This window comes from Callithrix jacchus, chromosome 19 (assembly GCF_049354715.1).
Source record: "Callithrix jacchus isolate 240 chromosome 19, calJac240_pri, whole genome shotgun sequence".
NCBI lineage: Eukaryota > Metazoa > Chordata > Mammalia > Primates > Cebidae > Callithrix > Callithrix jacchus.
Window position 1 is genome coordinate 11324412 of NC_133520.1, and position 26098 is coordinate 11350509.

At 35.2% G+C, this 26098-nt stretch overlaps 1 protein-coding gene across 11 annotated transcripts in view; it reads right to left on the bottom strand.

Moving 5' to 3' along the window:
* The window catches only part of LOC144580351 (spermatogenesis-associated protein 17-like), a 150917-nt gene that overhangs the window by 120050 nt on the left and 4769 nt on the right, over nt 1-26098 (bottom strand). For all 11 annotated transcript variants that reach the window (XM_078356559.1, XM_078356556.1, XM_078356558.1 and 8 more), the window contains exon 2: nt 10515-10638. In XM_078356559.1, the coding sequence (XP_078212685.1) occupies nt 10515-10638 (124 nt within the window). The remainder of the gene's footprint in view (nt 1-10514; nt 10639-26098) is intronic.

The window sequence follows — 26098 nt, forward strand, 5'->3', positions numbered from 1 at the left end:
GACAAAGAAGTAAAGAAAATTAGGTGCCTCAGCTTTAAAGATAGGACTAAAATGATAAGGTTTACTTAAATGTCTGAAGGCTGGATTTGAAATCTGGTGTGCCCATGATTATGTACAGCACATTAAAACACACGTTAAAACTTATTTGAGCAAGGTTAACAAGAGCAGCGGGGTTTTCACATAGTACGTGAATGGAGTCCACTCCGAGGTGAAATAACAGTGAAAGTCATGCAGCTTAAGCTTTGGAGCCCTCGCTTTCATAGGCCCCTTCCAAGGCACAGGATAGGACCCTGGTAATGTGCTCAAGTGGCCATGCTTTTTGTAAAATTTGCAAAAGTCAGATATCAGTTAAGGCCACTGTCTCTTTATACTCCGACATCCTCTGTCACACTTCCCCGTGGTTTGGGAGGTACAAGAGTGGCCATGGGCACGTTGGGATCAAGCTATGTAAAAGATGAGGTGGGGCCAGGCGCTGTGGCTCACGCCTGTAATCCCAGCACTTTGGGAGGCAGAGGCGAGTGGATCACGAGGTCAAGAGATCGAGACCATCCTGGTCAACATTGTGAAACCCCGTCTCTACTAAAAATACGAAAAAGTAGCTGGGCATGGTGGCGCGTGCCTGTAATCCCAGCTACTCAGGAGGCTGAGGCAGGAGAATTGCCTGAACCCAGGAGGCAGAGGTTGCGGTGAGCCGAGATCGCGCCATTGCACTCCAGCCTGGGTAACAAGAGCGAAACTCAGACTCAAAAAAAAAAAGAAAAAGAAAAAGATGAGGTGGGTGCATGTTTAATCTAGGTTTAGTTAAATATATTTATGTGGATTTTCTGTCACTTCCACATGTACTTAATATTTGTTAGCAATCCCAAATTGAAATATCTCCCAGGAATATTCCTACCACCCACTGTGTAGATGGGAGGCACCGTGAATGAAGGAGCAGGGCCAGAGAATTCATTGCAATAGGAACAGGCTAACGTGCCTCTCCATGGAAGTCTGTGGGTAGTGGGGGTGGAACGAGGTTTAAAATGTACACAGCCCAAAGCTAGTCTGTGAAAAATTATTCCAACATTCAGATGTATAAATCATAAATGGGGACACCAATTCTCATAATTTCCTTTACAAAATGGAAGACTCTCTTTTCAGTAATACACCCAACATAATGCATTACACAACACTTTCACCGTAATGAAAACTTAGATCCATGTTGTCAGAACGAAATGGTAAATAATCCATCTCTTCTCACTTGGGAAAGTATAACAATATTATTGTCAAAAAAGAAGCAAAGAGTATGAAATCAAAATATAGAAAAGAAATGCTATAGAGCTGTGTCAGACAGTTAAAGCCCTATGCTATATTTTTAGATTTTAAGTTGTGTATTATCAGACTGTTAAAATTTGAAATGTGCTTGAAATGATTTCCTTTCTCATTATAAAATATATTGCCAGGTGTGGTGGCTCATGCCTGCAATCTCAGCACTTTGGGAGGTTGAAGTGGGAGGATCACTTGATGCCAGGAGTTTGAGAGCAGACTAGACAACAAGGCAAGACCTTATTTCTACAAAAAAATTTAATGTCGTGGCAACTGCCTGTAGTCTCAGCTACTTGAGAGGCTGAGGTGGGAGAGCACTTGAGCCCACAAAGTCAAGATACGATTGCTCCACTGCACTCCAGCCTGAGTGACAGAGCGAGAGGCTGTCTCTACAGAAAAAATAAACAATGAACTTATATTCTTGTATTTGAAACCTTGCATACTTTATCCTTAAAGGTGCATCCCAAAACTGCATAACCTTCAGACCCATAACACATGGATCTGTCCCCAGTCACGCATAAGGGGGAGGTTTACAATGTGTTTTGCTAAAAAATTTATTTTAAAATGTTGCACACTTCAAAGGAAAAAATATATAAGGGAGAGAGCTAAGGCACTTTTCCACCTACGTGGCTCTCTTTGGATTAATTTTTATTTTATTCTTGCCTCTTTTGGAAATCGTTGCCTCTTTCTTAGATGTGAGATAGTTAAATGATGACAAGGGGAGAAGAGCAGAAAAGGATTCATCTGAGAACACAACAAGATCTTTTCGAATCACTTCACTCTGTCTCTTCAGAGAGAATTGACGATGGATAATAATGGCATCCCTTTCATATATTACAGGATAATAAAAACCACAATGTTAAAGAGGGAGGAAATAAAATGTAAAAGTGAATAGGCAATTCATTCTCCATGCTAGTTCAGTCCCTGGCCTTTCTGCCCATAGTAACAAATTATGTGATGACTTTGTGATATTAGTTGTTCAGTTGGGATTAAGAACAAATGTCCACATTTGAAGACCTGCCACTTAAATTATGGATCCACAGATCATAGGACAGACCCCTGTGTAATCTTGAAAGAATAAACCTACCAAGTGTCCAAAGGGAAGAAAAAAAGAGTCCCAACGAATAGTTTAGACACTAGAAAGATAATTTGCTGCTTTATAGAATATTCTGGGCCGGGCGTGGTGGCTCACGCCTGTAATCCCAGCACTTTGGGAGGCCGAGGCGGGTTGATCACGAGGTCAACAGATCGAGACCATCCTGGTCAACAAGGTGAAACCCCGTCTCTACTAAAAATACAAAAAATTAGCTGGACATGGTGGCGCGTGCCTGTAATCCCAGCTACTCCGGAGGCTGAGGCAGGAGAATTGCCTGAACCCAGGAGGTGGAGGTTGCGGTGAGCCGAGATTGCGCCATTGCACTCCAGCGTGGGTAACGAGAGAGAAACACTGTCTCAAAAAAAAAGAGAGAGAAGGCTGGAAAGATCATCCTAAAGATCACATGCTGCTCTAGCACATTCCACTGAGTGGCGCCTCTGTCAGTGTGAGTTCCCACTGTTAAATTTTTCTGCAGGAAAACATTCATATAAGCTACTGGGAAGTCAGCAAAAGCAAATATAAGATCCTTCATGTAAAACATATGAATCTACCTCCCAAACCATATATCCATAACTCTGTCTTATTACCAGATCTTTCCAGCTCCTAAAAACGTTTGCTGAATAAAGGCAGGGAATGTAAGAATTAAGAATTGGTTTTGGAGAATGCTGTGTTAATAATTGATACTAAATAGCAGTGACCCTAAGCAAAATGACACAACCGATACATTTCTTCTGCATGTCCTCTTAATGTTCTTTTCAGTGCCATAAATACCTACTGTCCTCCCCAAAAATCCCATGAATGCATTAGACCCTTCAGCATCCCTGGATAGATTTCTTACCAATGTTATGCCCATTTGGGTCTTTATACTCTAGGTATCGCCTAAGGTCTCTGAACATACTTTTCTCTCCCATTCTTATCAGAAGCTGTTCACAATCTATAAATTTTCACTAAGATATACCAGTAAGAGCAACTTGAAAGCTAATAGGCCTCCTTCTAAAATTAATCTAAATTAGTTATCTACAGACAAAGAAATACGTCTTTAATGGTAAAGTAATAGTAAAACTCAAAGTATTATTAAAATGCTTGTAACATATTTCCCCTTTTTGTGAGAGACAGAAGGTGAGGTTTCTGAATTTCTACCATATGACAAGTAACCAGTAGTCACCTACCTCATATATATACATATATATAAAGAGAACTTTATGATAAATTTCTCTAGGATATAAAGTCAGACTCTATCAGTATGCTCATATTGAGAAGCAAAGGGATCAGAATGGAGTCAGATTATAAAGAATTTTGAACACTTATGCTGAAAAATATGGATTTTATCCTATGGATAACAGGGAGTCTTTGGAGGCTTACAAACTGCAAAGATAAATGAAATAAAAATGCTCCTTTGGAAAGATGAATCTGATGGTGGTAAATATACTAGGTTAAAGGACAAAAGACTTAAAAAGAAAATCATTTTTGAGACTATTATGATTACTGAGGGTTCAGGGAATAAACATGAAGGGACTGATTTGAAAGATACCTGGAATGATGAACTGAGAGATGTTAGTAAAAAATGAAGAGTCAACTACTTCAAAACACTGGATAACTGGGGATAGTTTAGCCTTGTGGATCTTCTAATGTAAAGTGTGATTTGGAAAATAGAAAAAAACACACACAGAGAAAAAAGAAAAGCCTGAAAAAGTTCACAAGGAACGTGTGACTGCTCAAAATCAGGCTGCACTAAACCGCAAGAGCGTAAGTGTAATATTCGGCATAGTGGAGATAAAGGTACTATTGGCAGCCGTAAGTATCAAGGCATACAGCCTTTTGCATGTATATCATGGAAATACAAAAGAGGGAAAAAAGGTCCAACTAAGAAACTAGAAAGAAACAAAATCAGTTTTTTAAGTCAGAAAAGTGGTTTTGAGATAAGGTCTAAGAGGTCCAAATATGTGCTCCCGAAACTCATTACAGGTACTTCTTAATATTCCTCTTGAGTTTCCCTACCACTGCAAAGATACTTTCCAAACATACCAAATATACAAAGACACGACACGTAGATAAACATACCCACTCATGCAATGTGCAAGGCAATGCCCACACATTAGGCAAGCCTATAGCATTTGGTATAAATGATTTGGAAAAACTAAAATTTTCTTTTCTTTTCTTTTTTTATTTGAGATTGATTCTTGTTCTGCTACTCAGGCTGGAGTGCAGCGGCGCGATCTCGGCTAACTGAAATCTCACCCTCCCAGGTTCAAGCTATTCTACTGCCTCATCCTCTCAAGTAGCTGATACTACAGCCTCCTGCCACCACGCCTGACTAATTGTTTTGTATTTTTAGTAGATATGGGGTTTCACCATGTTGGCCAGGCTGGTATCGAATTCCTGACCTCAAGTGATCTTCCCGCCTCTGCCTCCCAAAGTGCTAAGATTACAGGCGTGAGCCATTGCACCGGTCCACATTTTTCTTAATTTAAATATTTTTCACCTTATAAGATTTATATCCTGGACATTAAAATAAACTAATCTTTAAAAAAAGATTTATCTTATAAAACTGTTTTTATATCAACAGACTACCAATTATGATTATGTAAAGTTTAATTTTAAAAATTAAGACGGTCTTTATATAAATATGATTAAATATGATTTAGGAAAAAAGTAGCTGAAATCATTTTGGCTTCTTCAAAAATATAATTCAAAGTAAAGTTTTATCAATATTAATCACAGTATAGAGTTTTTAAAGATAATAAATAACTTAAAATAGTCATTTCAGTAGTATTTTCACTACTTTAGGGGGGAGTGAGGAAAAACATCCAAAATCTACTGTATAAATTATGATATGAAAATTATTTCCATTATGAACGTGTAACAACTTTCATTAAACTCGTTTCTACTTGAGTTTTAATTTTAGTATGTGTAAACTCTTAAATGTCACACCAAAATAAAATATACATAGTTATACTGAGTTATGTGTATATTGTGGATTTATTTACCTTTTTAATTATCACATTAAAATGAAAAAACAGGGTAACATTTTCACTAATAACTATTACTGTGTATAATTGTATATAATAATCAATATTTCCAAACTAACCTTTTATAATTTAGATCTTGAATTTTACATTTGTATCTATAATTTTTCTAATCTCCAGGAAGATTCTAAAAAATTCTGGCAATGTTTTACAGGCATCTTTTCATGAATCCAACAATAGGCCGTTGCATGCATTCACCAGTAGGTGGAGCAGACAACATAATTTATTACCCAAGAACAAGGGCAAGGGAATGAAAAGTCAGTTTATTTGGAATAAAACAAACCTGCAAATGAGATTTTCTTCAAAGGAAATATATCCTGTATGTTAGATTTAGTTTGACTGGTTACTGAATCAAAATAAATAACTTTATTAAATAATCAATCTTTACAGAAAGATAAATTAAATTTACAAATGGAAGCAGCATTTGCATTTTACCTTATCCAAATCAACCAAAATTAGCCTTCCTTTCATAAAACTTTTACAGGGACAAAGATTTTTTTATGCGTTCATTTAATAAGAGTGTTAAACCCAGTCCTGTTTTACAGGTGACGGGGTGCATAACAAATAGTATTTTCTGGGAAATATAATTGACTAATCCTATTATCTTTGTAGCAACAAATTAACCTTATTACTACTAGTAAATGGTGATTGATTATTTATGCAAATAAGTTACCATATTCAGCTTTTTGATTGAAATAAACATATACAAAAGGTGTTTTAATATGACTTGAACTTTTTAATTAATAAAACCCTGAGGGGTCTATTAATTCACTCATTGCAATATTAGTTATTTACTCGTGTAATTTCTATTAGCGCTAATATATTTGCTTGAATAAAAATGAGATAATTAATACCATTAAAATTAGTAATAGCTTTTGGAACTATATTAAAGTATACTTTGGATTTCTTCTAAAAATAGGCTTAAATCTGACTAAAACTTTGCAATCAGAATATAAGTATATTTATCACCATAATCATCCTAATGTATTAGGCTGTATTACTTCAATGTGTTACTAATACATTAAAAAACATGTAATCTTATATCATGTATATCTTAGTTCACAAATACAATTTTGGCTTACAAAATTATCTTTTTTGAAGCACTGTCAAAATTAGTTTTATTTCTAGTCTTTTAAAGTAAGCTATTAGAACAACAAAAATTTAATGTAAAAATTATTATTCTATAAACTATACTAACATCATTCCTAAAATAATCACCAATCAACAATATAAATCACAAATATAACTAATGTTCCTCTCTTTGCTAAAAATGCTATTAGATGTATTCCTTTTAAGCAGATCAATAAAGCTTTTCCTATACTGATATACTGTTCACAAAAGTATTCAAACTTGAATATTTTTTGGAGAGTTTTCAAATATCTGCAGAAATTGAAGTTAAAATTGATACAAATCTTGTAAAATAAATATTAATTCTTATTGGCTTTTATTTGTACTTACATGTCCATAAATACAATTTGAAATTAAGACTCTTAATGAAATTAATATGTAAACAACTAAGTAAGGAATATTTCAAAATCTGCAGCTTAATTTCTCCCCAATAGTCAAGACATGCTGTAAAAATTACTAACAACACTAGACTGAAATATGTGATTTCCATTTCACCACCACATATGCACAGTTTGCCTTGGGAACAGAGGTGCTGCCATAGGTTCAAAGGGTTGTCTTTTCATCTCTAGTTACCTGTGATCAAATGTTAAGATCACTGTGATGAAGTTTACCAACCTGCTAGATCCAAATTAAAATCCCTGATATTTTTGCAATATTCCTCTCTGAGGGAAGCGATTTGAGAATATAATTTCACCTGTAATGTCCTCAGGGCTGTGAAGCCAAGTGTAAAATGGAGGTGATGAAACCAGCATAAAGATTTGTAACTGATTTTTATTAATAACTAAAGGAAAGCCAAAAAAGAGAAGGAGAAAATGAATGCTTCCAATTGGTAACACTAATAGAAGAAAATTAAAGTAGAAAACCTTAGTTTATCTTTGGCAGGTTAAGTTCTAATAATATGATTCTTACCATTACTGAATGCCCTCTAAGGGTCTGGCACTATTTTAAATACATCACATTTAATCCTCAGAACATTCTTCCAAGGTGGGTTTCATTATCCCACAAATGCAGAGGGAAGGAGAGGCTCAGAAAACTGATGGTAATTTCCTGACATGGGTTTTTCAGCTGTGCCATAGTGCCTCAGAAATAATTATTTTATTGGATGCCAAGGAGTTTTGGAGACTAGGGATCGCTAAAGTTTACATACACTGATATTATCAGCAGCCTATGTGATATAAAGAAGAAGACAAACGCATTGACAGCTTGTGTTTGTTAACACAAGCATCTTAAAACACAATGGTAATATCTGAAAATCCATTAAGGTCTATGATTCAAGTGTTTTGGTCAGGTTTGTGAAATTCTTTGTCGGACCAGGTGCTTAACTTTAAAATTGAAATGGGCTGGGCGCGGTGGCTCACACCTATAATCCCAGCACTTTGGGAGGCCGAGGCGGGTGGATCACGAGGTCAAGAGATCTAGACCATCCTGGTCAACATGGCGAAACCCCGTCTCTACTAAAGATACAAAAAATTAGCTGGGCATGGTGGCGCGTGCCTGTAATCCCAGCTACTCAGGAGGCTGAGGCAGGAGAATTGCCTGAACCCAGGAGGCGGAGGTTGCGGTGAGCCGAGATCGCGCCATTGCACTCCAGCCTGGGTAACAAGAGTGAAACTCCCACTCAAAAAAAAAAAAAAAAAGAAATTGAAATGAAATTAAATTAGTTAGAAAAAAATAATACATAGAAAGTCTCTATAATACTGTTTGGCACATGGAAAGCACTCCATAGATATTTGCTATCAGATTACTTTTATTAGTAATAAAACAGTCTTCATGGACTTTCTAAATCATCTCACTAGATGCTCAGTATCTCAACAACGTTGAATAAAACAGAATTAACAAGTGTTCAGTTAAATCTGATTTCACTATTTTAGGTCAGGCACGGTGGCTCATACCTGCAGTCTCAGCACTTTGGGAGGCTAAGGAGGGGGAATAATTTGAGGTCAGGAGTTCGAGATTAGCATGACCCACATGACGAAACCCCGTCTCTATTAAAATACAAAAATTAGCCCAGCATGGTGGCGGGCACCTGTAATCTCAGGCTAAGGCAGGAGAATTGCTTGAACTCAGGAGGCGTAGGTTGCATTGAGCCAAGATCGCACCACTGTACTCCATTCTGGGCGACAGAGTGAGACTCCTTCTCACTCCCTCTTCAACAAAGTGAAAAAAACAATATTTAACTATTTTAAAAATTGTTTTCTGCATTATAATACTTAGTATACAGAGCACAACTAGAACTCATATCAAGAAAGATTCAGAGTATAAAGACAGTTCAGAGTTACTAAAATTAATACCTGTATTGTAAAAAATAAAATATTATCAGATTTAAAGAAATAAGGCTATTAATAGTACTCGGTTTAATGAAAGTTGAAATTACTAATAAAGTTAAAACATTTCTGCTAAAAGGAATTTTTGGTTTGAAATTCTATATAAAAATGTAGCACTTCAATTACACAATTAAAATTTTTACTATTATAGATTTTACAATTAAAAGTTAAAATATTTTGAGTTTTCATTTTAAAAAGTATCTTTAAATGATCGCCTGAGTATTTGAAGTCTAGAGGCCTCAGATTGAGTGCCATATCTATTTCTACTGGCTTTGTGTCTCTAACTCAGCCACTAACACCTCTAAGCTTGTTTCCTTACCTGTTAAATGAAGATGACTCAGCTCTACAAATCCAAGTAAATATGAAGAAAGTCACCATGATTAAAACGTATTGGGGCCGGGCACAGCGGCTCAAGCCTGTAATCCCAGCACTTTGGGAGGCCGAGGCGGGTGGATCACGAGGTCAACAGACTGAGACCATCCTGGTCAACATGGTGAAACCCCGTCTCTACTAAAATACAAAAAATTATCTGGGCATGGTGGCGCGTGCCTGTAATCCCAGCTACTCGGGAGGCTGAGGCAGGAGAATCGCCTGAACCCAGGAGGCGGAGGTTGCGGTGAGCCGAGATCGCGCCATTGCACTCCAGCCTGGGCAACGAGAGCGAAACTCCGTCTCAAAAAAAAAAAGTATTGGTATTGGTATTTAGACTACCAAGTAGAGGCTAGAGATGCGGAAGATCTATGTTCCAAATGTAGATGGCCGGCCCAGGATTTAATATGTTTTTTTAATTTGGATGCCTCTAAGGATGACATTCAATTTTAGGGCTCACCCTTCACCACTGGGACTTGACTTGCTCCTGCCTGGAGAAATTCGACTATGTGCCTCTGGCCAGAACTACGACACTGAACTTGAAGGTCTATGAGAAAAAATAAAACCCAGAAATTGCCAGTTTCCTGACTAGATCCCTCGTAACAAAACACACCTCAACCCAAATTCACGCTTTCCTTAAATCATATTTCTTTCTGAGACTATTCCATATGCCATTATTCCTTCCTAGTAACCAGGACAAAACTCAGCAAGCATTGTAAAATATTTTAGCAAGCATTGTAAAATAAATGTCTAAGTGTTCCAAATTCCATGCTTACATTTCTATAAGGAGACGTAATTGCTGAAGCAATTTTGTTAAAAGCTTTACTTGCAAATTTCCATCAAAATTTAGAAACGGTCAAAAAATGGTTTTAATCTCAACATTAGCTCAATAAAAAGAGAAAACATGAAAGCCACCTCAGCCTAATAACTTGTTAGTTCTTGATCAATTCACAACACAACAAAGAGCCACTCAGAATGAGTTTTGAAAGCGAGGTTATGCCCTTCGTGTTGTGTTATCACCGTGGCAGATCACACTGCTGACTTGGACCTTTCTGCCAGCGTCGCAGCAGCTGCCTCTATGAAGCCGCTGTCACAGACGAGTCATGGTCCCTGCGCGCACCTACACAGAAGCACGAAATTGAAATCGAAGTAGTGTCTTTGTGATATCTTTTCAACAAGTCATGTCCCATTCAGCCTGCTAGTTTATCTCTGTCAGGCGAGGGGCCCAAGTGGCTTACAGGAGCTGTCAGGGACAGGTAGACCAACCTGCTTTGTGCTGAGGAGGTAATGCATCTTTCGAGCTTGGTAATCTCTTTTCTCCTCTTCCCTTTCGAGGTTAGCCTTCTTCTCTTCTCGTTCTTTCATTTCTGCAAACACCTCCAGTACCTTCCTGCATCAAAACAATCTGCAGTTACGAGGGGCAACCATCATCCATATGCATCCAAATCAGTGGTGTCATCCATCTATCTCACCGGCATTTTCTACATTAATCTTTGCAATATTTAGAAAGCATTTATGTGATTTTTTTCTGTGATTACGTTTCTGAGATCAGATGAGTTTATTTATAATTAATTCAAAGCCGAGAAAATACTTATATCAAATGCAATACAAGTGTCTTACTAAATTATCAGAGATTTTTGCTTGAAGGTTAACTTTTTCGGACATACTTAAACATCCCAAGAAAGCCTTTGAACTACTGTTTTCCTTTATATTTTGGATTTGTATTTTCAAATCCCTAATAATTTATTTTGCACACTAACGGCCTAATTTTTAAAATGTGACAGGTTTTATACAATGCTTACTTTATTGTAGGCTCACTTCAGTTGACAGTTCAAATAATCCCGGTAAGATTATATCTATTATTCTGCATTTTAAAGGTTGACATTTTGCCCAATTGTATAGATAATTTGAATAAAAACTAAATGAGGTGAGGAAGTGCAAGTCTTTTCAAAGTATAATAAATTCTATTAAAATAATGAAACTCTTCATCATTTATTTATATGTATCTAAGAAATATAAACAAAAAATAAGCTTTAAGTATACTGTGTGAAACACCTGCTAAGCTGATTATGATATTATCAAATATAGAAAAAATAAATCCTTCATTTTCAAGGAAAAATTTAACAATTTGTGTTAAAAGAATATTTTGAAATTGTACTATACTTTTTTTAAAAAGCAGATATAAAACTTAGTGTCTAGTTCTGTAAGTTTTAAACAAATCATCTGAGCATTTTTCTCAAAGGTATCTAAGGAAAGTAAAGGAAAAACTTTCAAAAATAAAAAAGATTCTCCTTTCTATTTCAATGTCTAGAAATATTTCTGCTGCAATTTTCTGTTAACGGGACTAATACAAACTTCATGCAGGTTACTTATGAAACACACTGACGCTTAAAAATCACCAGGCTATGCTACCAAAGCAGAGCAACTTTTTCAACATAAGATTAAATTGCAAAATAAATGAATTACTTGGAGTGGCATGGCCCCCATTTTGCCACCCTTTTCTTGAAAATTGCTTATTAATATGAAAAAAGGAGTCAGAAAATAGCCTGTTTTACTTTATGCATAGTATTCTTGGGGGCTTCTGTGCCCACAGAACCAGGCTAGCTGCACATTTAGATTGTGTTGGCAAGCTGGTACAATGACCTCTCTGACCTGCATCTCAAGGCTATTATTAATCGCTAAGTAACCTGGTAAAGCCAAACAAATTTGTTTCCATTGAAAGGATCTCTATCTGTGTCTGAGAATTTGTTCTGTACCAAACAAACCTCATTAACTGTGTCCATTTTTGACAAAGAACCAGGAGCTAGAGGGATTGGTGACCTTTCTTTGTCCTTAAGGTACAAATTTCAAGGCAGTTACATATGAATAAATGAGAATTTTTGCTAGGACAAATAACAATCATATGTTACACTGAAAAGTGAATACATTATTACTTTTAATCTTTACTATTGATATTATGAACAAAATAACAATTAACCAGAGAACTCCCACTATAAAGATACTCAGAAATACATGTCTCCAATTTATATTACTTTAAATATAACTACAGTCATTTTCTAAGTAATCATAAACATTAAAAATACATCTATAAAGAAGTTTGTGCTCTATAAATAATTTAATAAATATGAAAAATAATCTTTTATAAGAAGAAAGGCCTAATAGAATTGAAAACATATACGAATGGGTAAGGTACAAAGATGTGCATAGAACTTGGATATAAACTCAAAAATGTAAGTTATTTGAAGTAGTAAATAGAGTCCATCTTCAGAATATGGAAATGTATACAATGGAGTGGTTAAGAGCATATACTGTTTTGTTCACAGGCATGGCAAAGTGAACTAAAACTGTGAGATAATAGAAAAGAATGTTACTTTCCAGTGTATAAAGAAAACACTTAGGAAACATTAAAAGCACAAATCTGGTGTAATCTCAAATACAAAAGTAGTTAATTTAATAAATTCATCCAATTAATGAAAAAAAATCAATTCTTAGGTTCCAAATTGATTTCTTGCAATATTCGAGAATGTGTGGATATATTGAACAAGACAGTAATATTTATGTCAAACATTCTTTGTTAAAAGATGAAGTAGGAATTACTAAATAAATTATTTATTCTTGAAATATGTTTTTGTTATATCAGTATGATGAAGATATTGCTCAGTGTGCAGGATGCAATAAAAATTATGATCTCATTAAAAATAAAAGGATGGAAATCATTCTAACTAGGATTCCCGACAAAATTATAAAAATTACCTATATTTTTATCTGGAGATTTTTAAAGTGCAGTACTTCTAAGACACTTAAATAGGTTATTTTCCTTTTCTTATATTTCAGATGTTTTTTCTCATTACTAATCTCAAAAAGAATCCTATGATATATATGGTATAGCTTTACTAATTACTCTATTTAACAAATATGGAAACAAGTAAAGAGATTAAATGACCTACTGTGATTAGCAAATAGGTTAATGACAGAAATGCAATGAGAATCTCTGTGTTTGCAGATTTTCTAACTCCAGCCCAGGCTGCCATCTTCCTGGTACAAGAAGTATTATGCCAAATATATTTTTACTGAATTATCCATGCATATTTTCTTTTTCCTTATAATCCTGTCTTCTACCATATAAAGAAACTTGAGGCCAGGCGTGGTGGCGCACGCCTGTAATCCCAACACTTTGGGAGGCCAATTCAGGTGGATCATGAGGGCAAGAGATCAAGACCATCCTGGCCAACATGGTGAAACTTTGTCCCTACTAAAAATACAAAAAAGTGGCTGGGTGTGGTGGCACCTGCCTGTAGTCCCAACTACTCAGGAGGCTGAGGCAGAAGAATCACTTGAACCCAGGAGGCAGATTGCAGTGAGCCAAGATCATGCCACTACACTCCAGCCTAGCGAGATACAGTGAGACTGCTTCCAAAAAAAAAAAAACCTTGATTAAATTCCAAGACTTTGCCTTATTACCATATCTATAAACATTTTCTGATATTAGTTTTAAAATAAAGATTAAAAATTACTAGATAAAAATTACTGAAACTTTTGCAAAGCTTTACATATTTGAATGTATTTTGCTAATGATATTTACAGGGATAATAAAATATTTACATATTCTAATAATGATAGCAATAATAATAGCCATTGAGAGGCAATATAGTGGAATGGCTAAGTGCATAGACTCAGTTTTGTTTTGTTTTGTTTTGTTTTGTTTTGTTTTGTTTTGTTTTGTTCGAGATGGAGTCTTGTTCAGTCACCAAGGCAGGAGTGTAGTGGCACAATCTCGGCTCACTGCAACCTCCACCTTCTGAGTTCAAGCAATTCTCCTGCCTCAGCCTCCCAAGTAGCTGGGGTTATAGGCACGTGTCATCACACCCAGCTAACTTTTGTATTTTTAGTAGAGACGGTGTTTCGCCATGTCGGCCAGGTTGGTCTCAAACTCCCGACCTCAGGTGATTCTCCCACCTCTGCCTCCAAAAGTGCTGGGATTACAGGCATGAGCCACTACACCCAGCCAAGAGCATAGACTCTGAAATGACACCTTGTTATCACAGCTCTGCTGTGCTGCTTACTAGCTGTTTACCCTTTGAGCTACAATATCCTCATTTGTAAAATGTAAATATATTAGTACTAGTATCGTTCCTGTTAAATTATTGTGAGGATGAGATAAGTTAGTCAATGTAAAGTACTCAAAATAGTGGCTGGTACACAGTAAGGCGCTATGTAAGTGTTAGCTATTTGAGCATTAATTACTTGAGCCAAGTATTAGGCTACTTGCTTTATCTACTTAACTGGATATGCTTTCTATAATTCCCTTGGTGGCCTTCTCCTTTCTCTCTCCCACTGAGAGTGCACTTTGTGAATGGAATTCCACAATGTAGAGTATGGAATATGTCTTCCTAACAGGCATGAGGTAAACTGAGATCAGTGAAAAATAGGAGACAGAAAAGAACCATGCAACTAAATTTCTCCTTTCTCTGTCCTCCACCTACTGCTCTGAGGGGTGATTTTTCCTTGTGAACCTGAAGAAAACCTGTGTGGCTAAAGACAATAAGCATGGCTGGGTACAGCGGCTCATGCCTATAATCCCAGCACTTTGGGAAGCTGAGGTGGGCAGATAACTTGAGGTCACGAGTTCAAGATCAGCCTGGCCCATATAGTGAAACCCCGTCTCTACCAAAAATACAAAAAATTACCCAAGCGTGGTCGTGGGCACCTGTAATCCCAGCTACTCAGGAGGCTAAGCTAGGAGAATCACTTGAACCTGGCAGGCAGATGTTGCAGTGAGCCAAGATCGCACCACTGCACTCCAGCCTGGAAGACAGTGTGAGACTCCGTCTAAATATAGATATATATCTGCTGTGCTATGTCACATCACTATGTGGCTGTCTGTGAAGCAGTGGCCAGAACTGCAGGAGTTCATCATGTCTCATTCCTCCCTACAGAAACAAACCCAAAGCCCAGCTGCCAGGAGTGCTGGTGGCTGACTGTTCATAACTATATCTCACTGGAGATAATCAGCTGCCCTGCCCCAGGTTTTGTTATCCCGCCCCTAGCTTGGATTCAATCAGTGACTGGAGATTGACAGAGTACATAGGCCCAGAGCCTTTGTCTCAGTTTGGGACCGATATAAAGGGCCATCCAAATCCCAGAGCTAAGACCTCCTGATGCAATTCAAGTTTCCCCTCAACCTTCCTCCTCCCTTCCCTTAAAGGGAGGGGGAATGCTCCCCAATGCTCCCCATAAATCTCCCTAAAATGCTCCCCAATAAATCTCATGCACCAAATCACTGTCTCAGAGTTGTTTCCATCTATGGCACTTCCCTCCATGACCCCCTTTTTCTAACCCTCACTCATCTGGTATTGAGCCATCCAGAGTCTCAGCACTTTAATCCTCAATTTACGTTCTGCTTTCAAGAGGTTCCTGGCTAAGACACAAATATCATCTCATTTAAAACGTTCAGAGTCTTGTGGGGCAGATATTATTACACTCATTTAACAGGTCAGGAAAAGATATTCACAGAGCTTAAATTTCTACCCAAACTCCTAAAACCAGAAAGTGATGGAGTTAGAATGTGAATCTAGGTTTGACTCCAAAGCCTTTGCCTTTAACCACAATACTTTACTCATATTGCCTAAATCCAGTGTTTTATTTAAGTATCAATAGGACTTTTTTTCTGAGGAGGTAACTTTGAATACTATATTACATGCATTAGTTTTCCAAAGCACACAAATGGAAAAGTCTGCTCTGTTTTGGAATGATTTCAATCAACCGTAACTACTCGTTCTTCACCAGAACATAAGATTATAACCAGGTAGCTATGTTGTGGCCATGAAATACACAGACCTTAGCATTTTCCACCACAAATGTCCTATCTTCCTTAAAAACACATTTTCCATTTGCTATTTTTTGAGTTAGTAAATAATTCTAATGTACAATGTACAACATTAATGTATCAAAAGAGATTGAAGCTGAAAAGATGCTTAAAAGCTATTTTGCACAATACAACTAATAAACAATACAAATCTACAAAGACTTTCAGCATGGTCCCCTGCTTCTCTCTCCTCACTTCATATCACTCTCTCCCGGATCACTATGCTTCAGTCACAATGGCTGTATTTCATTTCCTAGCAAACCATTTATTTCTACCTCAAGATATTCACTTAAATTGTATTTTCTGCCTTGAATTTTTTTACAGCAATCTAAATTCTCCCTTCACTGTAGTTTTCACTCATAAACACCATAATTTTGTTTTTCTTCCATGTGACTTAATAAAATTTACAATCATACATTTATAGATATATTTGTTTGTTTAACATATGTCTTCCCGACTAGACTGCAAACTCTGTAAAAATAAAGACTATGTCTATGTTACCCATGTCTATTTGAATGAGTAAGTAAACATTTTTAAAAGACGACTGTCTCCATATGAGTATTTAGGTTTAGTATATGAATGATGATAGGAACTAGAGAGAAGTGACTGCAGAAACAGATATATAATCCTGCTCGATCCTGAACCCAAATGAAAGGTAATGGTTACTTCCTATCATGTAGTAAATTATGTTTTCTTGCATTGCATATTTTCTTTTCCTTGTTACCTTTTTTCCTTTTAAACTGTTTCTTGATTTTGTCTAATATCTGTACCAAAAAAGAAAAATAATATATTTCCATAAAATATTTTTGAGAAAAAAAGAACACTGTACTTAAACTTGTATTATTTCCACAAGTGATATAAGATAAAAAATCCAAACTCATAATCCTAATAATATATTAATACATAATACGTATAATATGTAACATATTATATAAATGACTCAATTATACATAGTTCAATATTTGCTCAGTATACTCATCAAATGCTTTATTTACCATAATAAAAACTATTAAGAAGATGGGCACATATGCCATTCAGAAGGGAGCTTTATATTCAGCTATTCTTTTTGCTTTTCTTGTTCATTTCAAAATATAATACTAAAAACAGAATCTTTATAATTTTTACATTCTCTTCTTTGTAAATCCAGAATAACAACAACAAAAATCTCCATCCTTTTCTCTAAGAAGGCTTCATAGATCTCCTCAACAATAATTCATCTCTAGTTGTTCCCACAGTAAGAATCTCACTCATTATGAATCCTTTATTTCTCTTTCATTAAAGTGGCAGGTATGCATGCTTCACTTGCTGACTCCCCGTCCTGAATGCTAAGGCCCTGCTACAGGCTGATCATTTGAGTCCCCCAGATTCACGTGTTGAAGCCTAAATCCTAAATGTGATGACATTTGGAGGTGGGGCTTTTGGGAGGTAATTAAATTATGGAGTTGGAGCCCCAGTTGAAAGGGAGGCCCCATGGGATTAATAACAGACTTCTCTTCCTCTGTGAGGAAGATGCTCTCTCTTCCTCTGTGAGGACACAAGGAGCCGGTGACTGTCTGCAAACAAAGAAGAGGGCCCTTACCAGATGGATATGTTGGCACCTGTCTTTGATTTTCCAGTCTCCAGTACTGTGAGAAACAAATTTCTCTTGTTTAGTCAGTCTGGAATTCTGCTGCAGCAGCCCAAACTGACTAAATCAGGTCCTGAAGGCCAAGAATAATCTTTATTCAATGATGTGTCCTTCCCAAAACACTTGGCATAATACCTAGTATAAACTTGGTGCCAGCATCCTCTTTATGTCTCAGTTGACTAGTACATTTCACCACTCCTGATGGTTTAATTAGGAGACAGAAGAAACCACATTGAGAAAAGCCTCCGTTGGGGAGTGAAGGCAGAACCAGAATTCCAGCTCTTTGCCTCAGACAGTGGTTCTCGAAGTGTGGTCCCTGGACCAGCAGCATCAACTTCACCTTGGAATTACTAAAAATGCTCTTTCTCAGATCCCACCTCAGACTGGCTTAATTAAACATTCTGGAGGTGGAGCACTGAGGCAGTCTAATACTACAAAGAAGACAGGAAATTTACTTCACAATAATTCCATAAAAATAATAATTTTGACAAAGAAACAAAGAATTATATCCAGATTGTTTTAAAAGCGCAAATTCCTAAAACTGCAAAGGCAACTGCTAATAAATAATACTACATAATTTTCTCAACTAAAAAGAAAATGCCATCATCTGCACCATCTTTAAGAAAAAACAAAATTCCAAGGACATGGATTTAAACAACTCTATCGTCTTTATTCTGTTTTCATGGCAAGTAAAGTCAGCACGTGCTTCTGTTGTAAGATGCCTTCAAAATAAAAATAGTCATGGGTGGGGTGTCGCATACCTGTAATACCAGCTATTCAGGAGGCTGAGGCAGGAGCTTCATTTTGTGTCCAGGAGTTCAAGATAAGCCTGAACAATAAAGCAATGCCCCATCTCAAAACAATTTAAAAAATAGTCGAATGGCATTAGTTTCTGCTGTGGTATATTTGAAATAAAAGTATTTTAGTTAAATGTATTGAATGTATTTATATTTCATCTCTAACAATTATCTGCTCTGAATATGTCCACATTAATATAACAAAATAGGTAATAAATAAAAGAAAAAACACAAGACTAAGTCTAAAATACAAGTAAAAATACTAACCAGAAAATAAGGTAATTATATGCTAGGATTCTGTGTTTGAATTCTCAACATATTTTGTAAGTAATAAAACCTTGGAATAGATTATTTGGAAGTTATTAAAATACCTAAAATATTCCCATTAGAAACAAAATTTAAGTCGTTGAACAACTTACCCCACTTATTTTATCTATCTTATCTTGCTACTGGTTACCTATATTGCCTGGTCTGTTTGACAGGTGTTGCAAATTACATTAGGGCAGCCCTTCACAAAGGGAAAATATGTTTAAAATGAAATAGTCTGTAAGTACATAGTCATTAACTCAAGCACTAAGGTATGGCCTGAGTTTCACACCTTACTCTGAAACACAGACTTGAAACTTTTAACATTTTAGAAACATTTAGAAAGGTCCTCTCATTAAAAAAAAAAAAAAAAGAAAGAAAAAGAAAGGATAAAGTTTAGTTACAAAATCTTTTGTTGCAGTATAGAAGAGTTTCTCTTAAAAATATCTAAGCTGTTTTAAGAGTTAATATTATGTAGAGGATTAACACTCATTTGTTTAATCAGGCTGGTATTCACAAATATGTTTTAGATGTTTAGAGAAATAAAGATGTTTAAAGCATAGTACTTGCCTTCAAGTAGGTTGGAAACGAAATAGCTGATAATTTGTCAGACTGTAGAAAATCAGTCTGTGAAAGAAATACATATGGAGTACTTAAGTTCAGAGAGGTCACCTCTGATTAGAGAGATCACACAAGGTTTCATGGAGGTGATGGTATTGGAGTTGGGAATTCAACGATGAGCAAGTTTTCACTAAATAGAGCAGGGATACAGAGGAGTAGTGCTGAAATAAGGCTGGATCATTCACTAGAAACTCTTGCTCTCTTTGGTAGGCTTTGACCAATAACAGCAAAGGACAGAAATGCACTTTTGAGAAGAACGTTTTCCTGGCCACATAAATGAGCTCTCTAAGGGTAATGCTAGCAAATCTATTCTCTATAGAGGAGATATTTTGAGAATGAAAACAATAAAAAAGATTATAATGGTTGATGTTATAAAATTACAATACCATGACTTTAGTTTGATCATACACAGGGATTGCCCAATTGCTCTATTATTTCATTTACCTACTTTGCATGATTTTAAAAAGCAATAAGACCTCATTCAAAGATCATTCATGAAAATCATTTTTTATTCTGTTTTTTTTGAATCAACTTGGTTGAAAATAATTTTTGTATAGTATTCTTTCTAAAAATATGCACATATTTCGCTGTAAGAGTATTTTCCTTTTTATCATCTAGAAGAGCTACTCTAAAAGGAAGTAAAATTTTATATAATATGTATGATGTCAAATAATTGAGAATGACATTGAGCTAAGTACAATAATAGTAAAAACAATAAAATGGATTTAAATAGTACATTGTTTTCAGGTGATCCAAACACTTTCAGGCATTAATTCAGCCTCACAACATTCCTTTAAGGTTGGTAAGGGGCAGATATCATTAACAAGGTCTCTGTTTGTCTTTGTGAAATAAAATGACTTTACAGATTGTGACTCTGAGACACAGCATGGGGGCTTTCCTGCATAGATATGAAGGCACATCACATTCTCTCCATTGCCCATCTTCACAGTGGTTCAGCTGTGGAGGAGGAGGAGGATCAACTTACTAAATTTATGTTTTTGGTAGAGTTCAGAATTGAGGTAGCTAAAGTTCCCATTTCATATAAAAAAAGTTTCATGATCTTATTCATTTTGTGTTTACTCAAACATCACACATTGTCTCTCCTTTAAAATGTGTTAACCTCACTTTAAAGCAAAAATAATTGCTGCTGCTTTTGCATACAATCCATTCAACACAGATAAGGGACATCTCTAAACTAATCTCGAGGCTAGCATGAAGTCATAATAACATACTATAGGATGATGTCAACATATTTTAAAGTAGTATGCTACATGCAGTTTCAGAAAATATCTAATGAGTTTTGAGAAACTATTTACTGATCAATTCTTTCATAGCTAATCTTAGAAATCATTTTTATATGAATGCCACAAAGAATACCATCCTGCTTATTGTTGGATAAGAAACTATTACAAAACAGTGGTAATGGAACAGAGAGAGAGAAAGAGAGAGAGAAATAAACTGGAGTAATTTTCTTTCTCCATTCTACTCATTGTCAACTATGAGGGGAAAATAATAGATTTAAAGGGAAAGGAAATGGAAAAAGCTGTAAAGCATTATGAATTATAAAGCATTAATAAAAAAGTGATTTAAAATAAATGATTCTTTATCAATTTGCTGTTTTTGTAATAGGTTACCACTACATAATTTCCTATTTATCATAAAATTTTAGTGTATTTAGGTATACATATGTTCTATGAATTCCCATTCTATGCTAATATTATAATGAAGATATATGTTAACATTCTTTTCCAATGATTCATGTTTTATAGTAATAAAACTGTTAAAGAATATGATCAAGTGTTTATTTTGGGTTTGCTTAATTCCTACACTAAGAATATATTCTAAAATATAATTCCAGTGTTTATATTTCACATGTTTCTAGGATCTCTAGGTCGTCTTTTATTATGGAACACTTAAAAGAAAGTAAATAAACAGATAATGGTGATCAGATTTATATTTCAGAAAGATCATTAAGGCAGCAGTAAGGAGAGTAGACTGATGAGGAGAGCTAGGGAAAGAATTGATAGGGCTCGGTCATCAACAGAAAAAAGAAAAGAATTTTTAGAATAAAAATCTCATGTTTCTGGCTTGGTTACCTCAATGAAGAATGGTTCAATTAACCACAGAAAGCAGAAGAGGTTTGGGGAAGTAATTCAATCTAAACACGCTTAGCTCGAGATGTCTGTGGGATGTCCAAGTGGCAATGGTAGCAGGGATTGGAATAGATGGTTAAAACATCCAAGAGAGACTTCCGGGGGAAGAAATCTTGGAGTTGTGAATCACACAAGTGCTAGCAGAAGCCACAGAAGTGAAAGTGACCGTCCATAGCATGTAGAATGAAAAGGTAAATACATCGAGGAGGGAATGCTACACTCGTATTTAAGGTCAAATAGAGTACACGAGGAATGTGGAGAAGAAACCATTGGAAAAGGAGAGAGGAAACCAAGAGAAAGTGGTATCAGAGAGTTAAGTTATAAAATCGGAGATGACGGTGGTTTATGGTAGCTTTATGCTTCAAAGAGATAAAATAAGATGAAGGCCAAATAGTCCACAGGACAGTATTACATATATGATTTTTTATCACTAATAACATTTTCCCAATAAAATTTTATCATAATGTAAACATATCTTCAAATGTGACTAAAACGTTTACATATTAATATATCAAGCATCTGCATCTGAGATAAGTCTACTCAAAATCAGCAAAATGAAAAATAGCATTCTCAATCCTTATCACACGGTTTTTTAAAAAAGAAACTTTCTTTTACCTTCCATAAAAAAATCAGGTAAGGGAAGTGAGAGATAAGAACTTTCAAGTCCACCCATTCCTCAAAGCTAGACAACTGTAAGGCTAAGTCCATGGGCTAAAACTATTTTAGTCTTTTACTTTCAAATGAGTAACGTTTTAGTACATTCCCCAGGATTTTTTTTTTCTCTAAAAATCACTACAAAAAAGAAGGATTTGAAATTCAAACTGTTTTTGTATTTGAAAACAAAAACAAAAATATCCTTGACTGGGCATGGTAGTTCACAACTGTAATCCCAGCACTTTGGGAGGCTGAGGCAGGTGGATCACTTGAGGTCAGGAGTCCGAGATCAGCCTGGCCAACATGGTGAAACCCTGTCTCTACTAAAAATACAAAAATAAGTTGGGTGTGGTGGTACATGCCTGTAAGCTGAGCTACTCGGGAGGCTGAGGCAGGAGAACTGCTTGAACATGGGAGGCAGAAGTTGCAGTGAGCCAAGATCACACCACTGCACTGTAGCCTTGGCAACAGAATAAGGTTTAATCTCTCTCTCTCACACACACACAAACCTTACTGAAGAAATTGTTCATTACATTACTTAGCGTCTCCTACTGAGAACTCACGTAAAATTTCTTTTAGGTTAAGTGCTAGAAAAAACTGTTTCTTGGCATAGGCAGTAATGTTTCTCCATTTTTGTTAATGGGACATACTTAACTAATCATCTTCCCTGATCAATCATACTATCAGCATTATCATATCTGTATTTTCCTTTACTGTGGTCCCTTTGTCCTTTGTAAACTGCTTGAAATTCATTGTGGAAAGAGTTAAATTGAAAAACTGATATAGTAAGCTTTTTCCTTTTGTTAATTCCTTCTTTGGACTAAAGCGCTTTTTCCTTTCTATATACTTTGCTTTTAAATATTTTGAAATACCAAATTGTAAAAAGTAGTACATTTTTGTTAAAATACAGTATGTGAAAAGACTGTGATCAAATGGTTAATAACATTCCATATTTTAAAATGATTACATGGATTGTGTTATTAATTAGTAATTATGAATAAATAGCAGACTGTTTTTAAAGCAGAGAATATATTCTATATTTTGTGTTGGATACCCTGGCTATGTTATTATGCAATTTCTACCAAATTAGTAACTATAATTATTACATCTTGATAAAACGAGTCTACAGAAAAAAAGTTTCATGTATAGTTAACATTACAGACTAATTTGTTTCTTGAAAACTAAATGTTTTCTTTACCTCTTTAAGAGAACTTACTCCAAAAGAACCTATCATCAACTTACAATTAGATAAAGCCAAACTGCCATCATTTAGTTGGCTGAGATCATAATAGTGTGTTTTTAGAATGAGGTTTACTGAAATGTTATCTTGAGGTAATCATATTTATTCTCCTTATTTACACAATATCTATGGTGCTCTACTTATGTCCTTGAAATAGGGAACAGGGACACCACTGTATGAAAAAGTGGCCTCGCCGCTGGAGTTCATAAATTTTGTTCAGCTTTGGATGAGTTCAAAGAATTGCCATGTAAGAAAAGCCTTACAGAGGGAATTTATCTGATTATGGCCGTAATAATTACCCAGCTGTTTATTGCAGATAGAGAAATAATTCATGTAGGCAATAGGCCGTGGTGGCAATGACACTCCGCATTTAGTAAATATGCAAACTGTTCACTTCTAATTAACCAAGCTAGAGGATGCCCTTATTAAGTGTATAAACTAAAAGTGCCTTCCTGACAAGTGATGAATTGTTACAATGCACAGACTCTTGCCACAGAATTATTGGAGTGAACTTGGGGCTTAACTTCATTAAGAGATCTTGTGGGATAGTTAAATGAGGATGGACAGCGTAACAAGGCTTACCTGACAGCCAATGATATGTTAGAGCTTAATGGAACTGCACCTTTTCTTCTGTCCTACTAAGCTGTTCAGATTCACAATAGATAAATTGTGAAACTGCAAAGTTAATTTGAGGTTGAATAATAAAAACAAATGAAATAACATGGCAGCTCACTTATGGAAGCTGCCTGACAGTTTACCTACTTATTGAGTGAACCTACAAAACAGCTTTTTTTATGGTTCAAATATCTTTCAGATATCAAAAACTGAAAATATGCCATTCTTTAAAATCATTCATTTAATAAAAATCTTCCTGTGGAATAGCTTTAAAATAAAATATCTTTCAAAAAGCAAATGAATGAATTTTATCAAAGAAAACACAAAACAAATTAATCTTAATATTGGCTCTGAGTTTCACTTAACTTTAAGCAAATTAATTATGAAATAGTTCTTTGTTTTTATTTATGCTTAACCTTACATTGAGATAACTATTCATTCTTTATCAAACAGCTATGCTACTATTTGTATACCAGTGAAGAAACAGGCAATGTCTATTTTACAAGTTTGTTGTGAAAACTGAATGAGATAATAAAGGGCTTAGCACCACGCTTGGTGTACCATAAGTGCTCAAAATACGTTAGCAATTTTAATGTGTTTGAATAACACTAGCTCTATTGGATCAGAATATTATTTGCTATTGTCTTAGTAGAATATATTTTATTTCATAATATTATTTCTTCCATTACCTCTGTAGTAACTAAATAAATACGTTTCAAAAATTTAATATATATTATGTTTCCAGCACTGTTCTTTTTTATTCCTTATAAGTTGAATTTATAAAATCCAAGGCAGTATTAGATAGTCTTCCGATACAGGTACTGTGTAAATGATTTGGTACTAATAATCAAAATGTTAAAATGATTTTATAATGCACTCCAGGCAACTAGTCAAGCCAAAGCAGAGCTCACAAAAAGTTAAAGTGACTAAATGTATTAATATTTAAACAACTTTATGGCATATTTTTGCAGATGGGAAAAGTGAGGTGCAGAGATAGTGAGTAACTTGACTAAGGATACAAAACTATTCATCGGTGTAGGTGAGATTCATGCTGAGGTCTACTGAGACTGTATCCTTGCCCGTTCATCTTTATTACCCAGACTTTGGGACTATAAAGTGTATAAATTGGCATTTTAGATAATGCCAGAATATTACTAAAAATGTTTGCTCAATTATCCACTTATTGTACAAATGAGAGGACAAATATATGTAAAAGTAGTATTATACATTTTAAGAGAATCAGACTCTTTGACTATTAAAATATTCCTCCAAATTTATAATAGACAACTTCATTATTGAAGATTTATGTACTATGAAAGAATATGTAACTAATTTTCAAAAATTTATGCAATCACACGTTTACAGTATACAAACGTTTTTCAATGAATGCTATGCATCAAGAACTGTAACAAGAAGTAGGGAAATTGTCAATATATGTTAATACTGACAATCTTCAAAATAGAAGCTAAAACTTCCATATCCCAATGAGAGCATACTACCATAAAGGGACAAAATAAAATCGTTTTAATTAAGAGGGGAGCCATGTATAAGAGTAATTTTTTAAAGGCTTAAAATGCATTTATAAATTTAAAACAATTTAGCTTTCACAACTTGAAGAAAGAATAAGACCAAAAAAAAAAAAAAAAGCAAAGATGATACTCCATTTAAGGAAACCATAATAATAATAGCCAATATTTATTGAGTGCTTATTGTAGTAATGATGTGTAAATTTCTAAGAAAGACAATAAATATTTGTTCTTTTGCCTATAATCCTTTTCTAAAAGCACTCAAAATGTAGAAAAAAAAACAAAAATATGGGGAAACCCTCCATGAAAACAAGGGAACAGTCACGACCCCCATCATAAACTCAAGAGAATGGAAATTGAATGAATGAATATCTGCCAGATTCAATTTAATTTAAAGCCCAAGTACACTGTATTTTCCTTAATCACAAAATCAGAGTAGTACATAG